Below are 10,106 nucleotides of genomic sequence, written 5' to 3'. Positions count from 1 at the left end.
TAACATCGTGGTCGTCAGTATACTTTTTGAAATGTTGACATTGTTTTGTTCAATGTTCGTGTGGTTTCCCACAACAAACCGAAATAGTTTAAATTTTTAACACATAACTTCGACATTTCATGTCATTAAAATGACAAAACGATTTGGCCCGTCTTCTGGTGAATCTATTGGTCGAACAGTGCGGAAGGCGGTTTAGAAATAATCAGAGGTTGTAGAACGCAGCATGAGAAGTCAAATCAGTTATCTGTAGTACAGTACCGCCATAAACTTCCGCATTCTTTGACAACGTTATCTATTTATCTCCATCTCTCTCTATTTATATATACACCCCCTCATTTCTAACATTAATCAAATAAAACTACCATGTGCACCCATAAACGCCATGGGAATGTATTCCTTATATATTTTTATACATGCATTCTAAAAGTGAATACAAAACTTGCAACTTACATGTATTTGTTTAGATTGTTTATTTTTCATTTTAAGACCACAAAACAGACAATGATCTCAATAAGCACATTATTTTTCTGGCAATAAATTGGGAAGTTGTTCTTCAGCTACAAGTAGCAAGCCAAGTGTTTTTGTCTTATGAATTGCTGCTGACTGTTTGAAGTAAAGGATGCTCATGCTGTGGTTGTGGACTAAAGTCGAAGGGTCTGCGGTCCTCAGTGTAGCCATAGAGTTTTCGCAGGGCCACACGAGCTGCCTCCTCCTCCGCTGCAACAAGTGTCTCACCTGGACCCTGGGCCAGGAACTTTTTATCACTGGATGTATACAATGGAGGAAACAGAATATTTATTATAAAAGACAAATGAAATACAATTTATCTAAAAAGACATACACATACCAGTACAAACCAACAAAGTAGAGCGGCAGAACAGTGCTGGACCCAGCAGACCTGATGAGGCGGGGCTCTGGTGGGGGAACATTCCTCTTACCGAGTTCCTCCACCAGAAGGCCCATTGGATTGACCACTGTCCACATATCAAAAAGGTCTTTTCCTATTAGCTGGGAAACTAAGAAATCCTGAGGTTGAGAAGATGCAGAAAGAAGGGAAATGTATTTAATCCTTCGTTTTCAAACAGACAACAAAGATCTCTTATGTCATTAGGGCTGGGCGATATGACTGAAAAGTATATCACAATCTAATACATGCACGCTTTTTCGTCATTGGTTTGGCTGCCGGTTCATCGTTGGATAGAATGGTTATTCTTCATTGAAATAGTGTATCCCACTTCATGCTTGGATTTGTATTCTGATACTTTTTTTTTTAATCGAAAGCATTTTCTACTGATATCGAACTGATTGATGTCTATCGCAATACATATTTATATTGAATTATCGCCCAGCCCGAGACCTCATTATGTAAACCGATTGATCAACTCTCACCCTGAGGAAGTATCCTGTGCGTTCTGTTCCACTGCTGTCATGTAGTGCTCCAATCACTGCCATGAATGTAGAATGAAGTACATTGTCCGGGACAGGGAATTGTAAACTCATGGTTAGATCCTCAACACCAAGATTTTGTGCTACATTGCTCACTAGGGTTACGCTCGTGAGGTGTCTCACGACACTTTCCACCCCTTGTGTTGGCAAGCTGGGAAAGCTAGCCCTGCACCAATCAGTCAGGAAGCTTTTTGTGAAGGCATCTCCCTGTGCACTCAACTCAATATTATCATGCAGAGCAAGAGGTGTGACTTCAGAGTCCATGCCCAGCTCTTGTCTCCTTTTCAGCTCCGCTTGCAGGTAACAGGGATTTATGAAAGCTGTTTTCAGTCGCTCCAGGGAGAAGTTTTCATGGAGGCGGGTGCTGAAAGCCTGAACTTCGGCATGGTAATCCCAATTAGGCTTTTGAGATCTGAAAGAAATCACATGTGTAGCTGATTAGAGTGTTGTATTTTGAAAACAATCAATCACTACACATTTTTGGGCGGAATTGACATGAGGTTTAAAAGAAGAAAATTAGTCTGGAATTGAAATAAAATATGGGTTGCATTTACACTAACAATTCAAATGAAGCACACTTCAATTAGAAGCAGTAAGTGACCCAATACAAGACCAAACAAATGTATAAAAATGTGTAAATATAATTCTGTTTGATTGTCCTTGTCAGTGTGACCTTTAAATGTTACACTTGTTTTAGTCTACGTTGCATGATGCTGTGCAGTGTTTACAATAATTAACTCCATGTATCCCAATATGGAGGCCAAACATCTCATAGTATGACGCAGGGCCGTTGTACAATGCAGCAAAGTGCAAACTACAGTCACAACAAATAATCGATGACGTCATCATCCGAATGGGCCGCTCATAAACACTCATTCATGCGTTTGTTCAGATAGCTTTTGCATTGACGCTCAATGACTCGGATATATTCGACCTAATTTCAAGATGTCCAGCACAGAACTTGAACTTCAATTGAAGTGAATGGGCATCAGCATTGCTGACTGTTTCCCAATAGCTCAGTTTGCAGGGTCGTGAGTAACAAGATTGCATGTTCACGGCCAGTGATAATTATTGCACATTGCAATACAAAGTTTTGCACGTTAAATAAATATGCAGCAATTAACTCATCTCAATTATTCATCGCTCTTGAGTCGATCTCGAACGAAGTTGTTTTCGCCGACGTTAGCCTCACCTTGGTTTCGGAAGTGGAGGACCTTCAAGCTTTAGCTTTTTTGCCATTAGATGTGTATAGGCCCTCATCCAACGCTTAATCCCTCGAACCTGCGTGACCGTGACATTCCAACTCAAATGTTGGCAGTATGTCCCTAACGTCAACGCGCCTCGATTAAGAATAACCCCCGACGCCATGCTTACTACTTTGATAGACGGTACGTCAGCTAAACAAGTCCGACCAGAAACAGGTGACAACGGCCTCTTCTCAGAGAGTTACCATAGGAACAAAACATCAACAAACACATTTAGTTTTTGGGTGATTGAACGAACTCCAGCCAGCTAAGGATTTTTTTGGACCGCGACACTTAAACACAAAGCGCAGACACCTTTGGCACAATGTTGCTTACCGAGGGTGGTGAACCAAAACATGATAGTACGTCAACAACCATTCAAATGGGAGTTGAAGACGGGGAAACATCTGCTCAAATTGCTGCGATACAGGACGGACGTGGAGAAAAGAAAGAACACGGAAAGACTTCAGGGCCGCGGATGACCAAGACATTTTTAAAAGACCACTGTAAGCAGTACAAACTCTACTCAACACCATGCCTGAATGACACCTTGTATCTGCATTTTAAAGGTTTCGACAGCATTGAAAATTTGGAGGAGTACACAGGATTGAAGTGTCTTTGGCTAGAAAGCAATGGGCTGCAACAGATTGGTAACCTGAATGCACAGGTTGACCTTCGCTGTCTGTTTCTTCAGCAGAACCTTATCCGCAAGCTGGAAAATCTTGAGCCTCTGAAAAGCCTGTGCACTCTAAATGTCTCCAATAACTACATACAGACCATTGAGAACATTTCTTGCCTTCCTCAACTTACTACTCTGCAGATTGCCCATAACAAGCTGGAGGGAATTGGGGACATAGAGCATTTGATTCAGTGTCTATCCATCAGTGTGCTGGATCTGTCTCACAACCTATTAACTGATCCTGGTATTCTTGCTGTGCTTGAAGCCATGCCTGAACTGCGAGTCCTTAACTTGATGGGCAATGAAGTCGTGAAAAAAATCCCCAACTACAGAAAAACACTGATTGTGCGCCTGAAGCGGCTTACCTTCCTCGATGACAGGCCTGTATTCCCCAAAGACAAGGCGTGTGCAGAGGCTTGGGCACTTGGTGGAATTGAGGAGGAACGCAAGGAGGCACAGCAATGGAACACACGAGAAAGAAGAAAAATTCAGGAAGGCTTGGATGCTTTGGCAATGATCCGAAAGAAAGCCCAGGAGAAACAACACATGAAAATGGACGTTGACAGAGGTTTGCGAGTTCGATAATCATACACGTTGATTTGCATTTTTCCAAAGGGCACAAAAAGATTAGTTTCTATGGCTTTTTACTTGCCAACTCTTACACTTAGCATCTAACACCTGAGCATATAGTAGATTGCTTTTGCCTATGGTCCTAATTAGCTAAAACATCATTAAATTTTTAAGTCAGTTTACAAGATGACACATCTTTGTAAAATTAAATCAGTTACAGTATTTTACCTCCTAGGAGAGACTGATGAAAAAGTATGTGTTTTAATATACTCATGAAGATGTTTCCCATTTTGATCACTTTCAGGTGAAACCGAGCCTTTAATCAACCCAGAGGCTTCTTACGAGGAGCCACCTGTAGAGAAAATCCAAGTATTTGTTCAAGACACTTTGGATGCGCGTGAGGAGCTGATACAAAACAAAACAAAACAGTTGCCCCACGAAAAGGTTCCCAACAAATATTTTGAAGCAAAGAAATATGGCAAGGAATTATACAAGCAAGCACCTGAGGACAATAACAGAGAAGAACCAGAGAGAGTGACCCTAAGCAATGACTCAGGGCGAGAAGTGAACATTCCACATCAACTACTTCCTGTGACTTCCCCAGAATCATCCCATAGTCCTGGCCTACACGTGACCGAACTGGTGGATGCAGAGCAGTTGGAAACCATTCCACTAACAGGTCCACTTCTTGTGGATGATCTGCCTGACCTGGAAGATGTGGAGCCAGAGAATGTCTCAGAAATGTTTTCCAATTTGATGGCGAGACCAAGAATAGAAGTCATTACAGGGGACGACCTGAACGACGAGGGTCATTCAGTCAGAAAGGTTACCCCTTTTCGTGGAGAAAATCCAGTGTGCCCAAGCGTCTGCAAATTAACCAAAGATCCTGATTCATCATTAATCTATCCCGAAGATAGGGACACTCCTAATCCAGATGCAAAATTCCAAACAAGCGAACTGTCCTTAAAACCACATTGCCTGATTGAGGAGCTTTAAAATGAAGGTGGTCTCTGATTGAGGACACAGTCTGACTGATTCTCCTGTTCAGGTTGGTGTGTAGGATGCTCAATTCTGCGGCTAAAGAGACGTGGACAAGTGTTGGTACCACTCTGTTAATGAAAGAAAAGCCCACAGTAGTCAGAAATATCCTGGAGCTTCCAAAAGTAATTAAGAAATGTGAATTGAAAGAATTAACCAATAAAAATCAGATTTGATATTGTGGTTCAACTGTATTATTTTAATTAATGAACTAATCAAGCAGGCCTTGACAAAAATAGTGGTACTTCATATTCTGTTCACAACCCTTTGAAGTAATCACTGCATTCAAATGTTAGTTAACTTTTAGTGTGACGTTTGCACCTCTCAGCAGGTATTTTGGCCTGCTTTTCATTAGAAAACTGATTCAATGTCTCCATGTTTGAGGGGGTGCTTTCTCTAGATGGTATTTGTCAGCTCCTTCCACGGAGGTTCAATAGAATTTTAATCAGGGCTCTTACAAGGACACTTGAAGAATAGTCATGTTTTACGCAGAGCCATTCTAACCTCTCTCTTGCACCACAGTTGTACATACCCTGTACGTAAATATATAAATATGCAACTTAATTACACATCTCTATCACAGCTGCATTTTTCCTTTGGTAAACAGAGCTGTACTTTATTAATGACATACTACTTTCATATTTACAAGTCACAGCAAGCACTGCTCAACATTTAGATTTAGAAACAAAATATAGCATTACTCCTTTCTAAAGTGATACATATTTACAAGTCATGCTTAGCATTGCTCAACATTTAGAATCAAAAACAAAAATAGAACCAAACTAACAAAAGCACAGCTGTAAAAAAAATGGACATCCCTGTATATTAAATAAACCAAACATGACATGAGTGCTTCGCGCAATAGGTTATGGTCTTGCTCATATGGCAGCAAGTGTAACATGTCACACACGTCATGGAGATGTTAACTTGTTTTGCAGGGGTACTGGCAATACAGATGTACTTTAACGTTTTAACCACACCCACGTGTTGACGAGCCAGAAAGCGACAGTGACAGAGTACAGGATCATCTCGCGCTTTGCTCGCTCCTTATTCTCTTCTTCCAGAAGCTGGAGCCGTCGGTTTAACTTGATAAGCTACAAATTAAAAGTACATTTTTTTTCCAGTTAGTTTTTGCCAGATCAACTCTCTTAGCCACTAAACATGGATGTTGTTATTGCAATGTTCCAACCTGTCGTCGAAGTGTTGCAGCATCTACAATGTTCATGTCATCAGATCCTCCATCCAGAGAGCCTTCGTATGTTGATAATGCAAGCCTTAAAAAACAGTTGCACAATAACCTGGATTAAAACGCGTTTAATATACCTCACGTAAAATGGTCTATGCAAATTCATTCACTTCACCACAAATGGTGCATGAAACAAGAGGAATAGACAGGAAAGGATGGGTTAAAGGAGGGGAACAAAATGAAAAGTGAGTGCTACATGGTGTTACCTGGATTCATTCAGGGGGTTGGAGCTTGAAGCTGACCCCCCTCGCAGTGATGTTTTTCTACAGGGGTGAGGAAATACAGGTTTGGGTTGGGGTAAAAAGGGAAACATAAGCGCTAGCACTTACACAAAACACTGTTCCAAAAGCATGCAAATGTGTGGATACCCTTCCCTATTCTAGATAAAAACGCTTGCCAAACAGGTTAAAAATGTTTTGGTTTTGCCAATTTGCAAACAAGGTACGCAGGCCTTTCATTTTAATTGAATCGACTTAACCTCCCTCATTAAGTCTGATGTTCTAACTGCCAAACCATTTCTCTTGTTTGTTACCAAGATTTGGCACATTTTTAACTTCTGAGGATTATGAGAATATTTATAACTGGTAGTTTGCTCAACCAACGAGTGTAATAGTTTATTTCACAAATTCTGCATTGTGTTCTTTGAAATTGGACTCTAATATGCACGCAGCACTACCCCATTTGTTGTAAGGTGGCATGCAAACACACTGCATGGAACATTATGGCACACCGCAGTGTTGCCTGGAGGAATTATGTCCTCGCATTTGATAAGGAAATGACATTTAATGCCATCTTAAGCTTAATTTACCAGCGCCAAACTATTCACCATACTTGTACCTACTACACAACCTCAGGTTATCATACAGTTAATGGTAGGGGTAATTTTTCTTTCAGATAGCATCCCAGTAGCTTGTAACATATTGACAGCAGAAACTGTTATGCCATTTGATCTTTCCACCTGAAATGCTTCATGTGTTGTTTCATTATTAAAAGGTTTACATATTATTGCAATCCTATCTGATTACAACCGTGATGTTGAGGGGGCTTCACTGCTAGAAAAGATCGCCATCTCGCTGTGTGACGCTCTCCTTACTGGCCGAATGAGAGATTGTGGCAATTGGGGGGGGTCACCTGCGAGGGTTTTCATCCAAGACCTCAAGGACATGCTCGTAGGCCCGACGTGTAGTGCACTGGAGGAAAGATAAAACGCCACTAGCGCTGTACAGGTTGTGTTCTTCTTCAGCCACGGTAGAAGGGGAAGGGGAGTGAAGAGTGGCTGGGGGGGATGCTGTTGCACTGCTTGGAGGCAACCATTTAGAGCAGCCAATTTAGAGAAAATAATAAGGAAAGGAAACAGGAAGAGAAAAGGGAACAGGGAAGGAGATGGGAGAGAAATGAGGAAAAGGAACTATCCTCAAATGTGTTAGTTCTGCTGCAGTGTTCAGGAAAGATACACTGCTACATAGCTTGAGTAAAAAATTGACACCCATAGCACGAAAAAAAAAATCGCCGTAGGGCATGCAAATTAAATTACATTTTAATTACAAGCTCTAACATGCATTACTTTTTAGGAATGGTGTGACCATGTTTAAAGAAATGGCAAGGCTTATCCTAAATTGCCAACAATATAGTTTTATTGGAGCAACTGCCCTGCAAATACAGAGACAAGCTAGGAAAAACATTAAAACAAGACATTAAATCATGTGAGCGAGGAAAAGGGATTACGTTACAAAACGGTGTGTTAATTTTTTTTTTTCTTCTACATGATGGTCCCTGGGCACTCTCCTTCCCGACTGCAAAAATTGAAAAAGGCTCTACAATTGACAAACTTTGCTCTTATCAAACTATTAATGCAAAATAAATATGAGACAACTTTTAATGGATTCTTGAACCACCACCCCCCAAAAAAGTGTATTATGTGGCAATAAAGACAACAATGTCTATATGGGGAAAAAAGGGAAACGTGAAAGTAAAAGTAGGAAAAAGATGCAGCATGCAAGAAGGATGCAGTACCAATGGCTGAACAAATACTCACGCTGAATCATTATGCATCAATTGACTTCCATGACGGACAGCTGCATTCTCACTCGCTGAGCGTTCTCGTCTCGATCGGCCATGGGGCCGCAGCTAAAACAAATAATGCCAGTTATCCAAGATTGACTGTAAATCAGAGTTTCACTTTGCTCAATTGATTTTTCCCATACTGTAATGGAACAGGACTGATTGCTCTATCACTTACCACGGCCTCACTTTCTGGTGCTCTATTCTGCTCTTCCTCCAGGAAGTCAAGAGGTCGCTCACTGAGTGTGAGTACTCTCGGTGGGGTCTTCAGGGACAAGGCTTCTAAAGGCGTTGACTGGATTAAATCTAAGTCTCTCGGTCTTGAAAACTGGCTGTCATCAGCGTCTCCTGAAGTATGGAGTCATCATGAGGTCAAAGTGCTATCAAATATAATTCTTTACATTACAGGTTAATTAAAATTAAAAAGTAAGACTACATTGATGATACATTTCTTTCGCAAGCCTCCTTTTTTCAACCAATTATCAAATACTAAAGGGCACACTCCGTCACAACCTCTTCAAATGAATATATTTTTTATCATATTGTATCTGGTACATGTTTACAAAGCCACCAATTTTAGAAGAACACATTGATTTTATATGAAGGGTACAAACAAGTATTCAGACCTGAGACAACAATTCTTTCCGGGACCTGCATTATAACACTCTGAGGAAGCTGCCGTGAGCCAAGACCGGAGTCGTCCTGGCCTTGGGGAGCCACTTTAAGCATCTGAGGTATGCGCATCCTTTGGCTGATCCCCTCAGTGTACTCCAGATCATAGTGAATGCGGTTGATTTCTGCCATCTCGGCAACGGGAGAGGGGAATGTTGCGCCGTTCATTTGGCTGTGCGGAAATATGACGTGACACCATCATTAGTTATCATACAGTCAATACCGACAGTATGCATAGTGCGGACTCACTGCAACAAACTATATTCACATCGCCATTGTCTACTCGTACAGTATCACTGAGAGCCATTTCAAATGTATGAGGCAAAAACAAATCACATGATGAAAACAATCACGTCCGTTGACAGACGAAACGGAGATTCGTGGATTTTTTTCACAACAGGACACGGACATAAATACAAACCAGGTGGAACTATTACAGTTACATATAAATGACCATGGAAATGGTCGTTAAGGAGTTCAAGTCAACCGCAATGACATGCAAAAGCCCTTTCCAATAAGTCTTGTTTCTTCTCATTAGCATTGTTTGCTACATAGCGGTCACCCTCAAACTTGTTAACACTCCTATTCGCAAATATTAACATAAAACACGCTTGGCCAAGAGTGATATGTGCTCCTTTAGTTAGGGTTTCTAATATGTGACATTCGAGGAAAAAATACTGTAAATATAACTGGCTGTTTATGACGCTAAGTAACAATCTAGCATTGGCGCAATTGAAGCGAAGAGTTCAAACCTGTTTCTCACCCTTTGCTTATTTGCTCAAGGTAGCACTTTCCTCTAATAAAGCTCCCGAGTCGCGAAAAGACCTTTCACATTTACTCCGAACGTGCGGGAACAAAATACAACAGTTAAAATTCCAAAAGTCGAGAGCAGTCGGATGGGAACTTTTCATCCTCCTGTGTGCTCAGTCGAACAGGAATCACCACGGGAAGTGACGTCACGGTCACGACCGCTCATATCGAAAGCATAAACGTTTTACGAATAAAGTTGTACGTCTAAACTCATTTTCCACAATAATAGGTACACTTGGTGCACGATATTACGAGATCACTTTGAGCAATATTAATTAATATACTATTACATCATGTATTACAATGACAAATCATAAAACCAGTAACAAAGTGTGAATGT

General features: G+C 41.0%; 3 protein-coding genes across 6 annotated transcripts; 1 reads left to right on the top strand and 2 right to left on the bottom strand.

Annotated features, from left to right (window-relative positions):
• Positions 1-435: 435 nt before the first annotated feature.
• mrpl44 (mitochondrial ribosomal protein L44) lies at positions 436-2,822 on the bottom strand. Its single transcript, XM_052077918.1, has 4 exons — positions 2,639-2,822; positions 1,390-1,858; positions 848-1,026; positions 436-764 (listed from the first exon to the last, which is right to left on the bottom strand). Exons 1-4 carry the CDS (start codon positions 2,812-2,814, stop codon positions 587-589), a joined length of 1,002 nt encoding a protein of 333 aa, XP_051933878.1. The 5' UTR covers positions 2,815-2,822; the 3' UTR covers positions 436-586.
• Positions 2,823-2,867: 45 nt separating this feature from the next.
• Positions 2,868-5,152, top strand: LOC127608683 (dynein axonemal assembly factor 1-like). Its single transcript, XM_052077911.1, has 2 exons — positions 2,868-3,937; positions 4,244-5,152. The coding sequence occupies exons 1-2, from the start codon at positions 3,016-3,018 to the stop codon at positions 4,933-4,935; spliced, it is 1,614 nt and encodes a 537-aa protein (XP_051933871.1). The 5' UTR covers positions 2,868-3,015; the 3' UTR covers positions 4,936-5,152.
• A 413-nt stretch (positions 5,153-5,565) lies between these two features.
• Positions 5,566-9,906, bottom strand: mffa (mitochondrial fission factor a). 4 transcript variants are annotated; one of them, XM_052077920.1, is made up of 8 exons: positions 9,709-9,906; positions 8,911-9,128; positions 8,463-8,632; positions 8,259-8,350; positions 7,355-7,519; positions 6,430-6,486; positions 6,167-6,251; positions 5,566-6,071 (listed from the first exon to the last, which is right to left on the bottom strand). In XM_052077920.1, the coding sequence occupies exons 2-8, from the start codon at positions 9,122-9,124 to the stop codon at positions 5,940-5,942; spliced, it is 915 nt and encodes a 304-aa protein (XP_051933880.1). In that variant the 5' UTR covers positions 9,125-9,128; positions 9,709-9,906; the 3' UTR covers positions 5,566-5,939. The 4 variants fall into 4 exon arrangements, with proteins under 4 accessions (XP_051933880.1, XP_051933879.1, XP_051933881.1 ...); XM_052077919.1 differs by having other exon boundaries at positions 9,720-9,906; XM_052077921.1 differs by lacking the exon at positions 7,355-7,519 and having other exon boundaries at positions 9,720-9,906.
• Between the last annotated feature and the right edge of the window lie 200 nt (positions 9,907-10,106).

The sequence above is a fragment of the Hippocampus zosterae genome, chromosome 10 (genome assembly GCF_025434085.1).
Source record: "Hippocampus zosterae strain Florida chromosome 10, ASM2543408v3, whole genome shotgun sequence".
NCBI classification, from domain to species: Eukaryota; Metazoa; Chordata; class Actinopteri; order Syngnathiformes; family Syngnathidae; genus Hippocampus; species Hippocampus zosterae.
Note: the sequence above shows the minus strand (reverse complement) of the source record. Positions and strands in the feature narration are given on the sequence as shown.

Coding starts and splice junctions, on each gene's coding strand:
- LOC127608683 (XM_052077911.1), top strand. CDS start 3,016: ATGTTGCTTACCGAGGGTGGTGAACCAAAACATGATAGTACGTCAACA. Junction 3,938..4,243: donor GAAAATGGACGTTGACAGAG/GTTTGCGAGTTC, acceptor GATCACTTTCAG/GTGAAACCGAGCCTTTAATC.
- mrpl44 (XM_052077918.1), bottom strand. CDS start 2,814: ATGGCGTCGGGGGTTATTCTTAATCGAGGCGCGTTGACGTTAGGGACA. Junction 1,859..2,638: donor CCTCCACTTCCGAAACCAAG/GTGAGGCTAACG, acceptor GATTTCTTTCAG/ATCTCAAAAGCCTAATTGGG. Junction 1,027..1,389: donor GCACAGGATACTTCCTCAGG/GTGAGAGTTGAT, acceptor TCTCAACCTCAG/GATTTCTTAGTTTCCCAGCT.
- mffa (XM_052077920.1), bottom strand. CDS start 9,124: ATGAACGGCGCAACATTCCCCTCTCCCGTTGCCGAGATGGCAGAAATC. Junction 8,633..8,910: donor GGAAAGAATTGTTGTCTCAG/GTCTGAATACTT, acceptor TCCATACTTCAG/GAGACGCTGATGACAGCCAG. Junction 6,487..7,354: donor TTGGATGAAAACCCTCGCAG/GTGACCCCCCCC, acceptor TCACCCCTGTAG/AAAAACATCACTGCGAGGGG.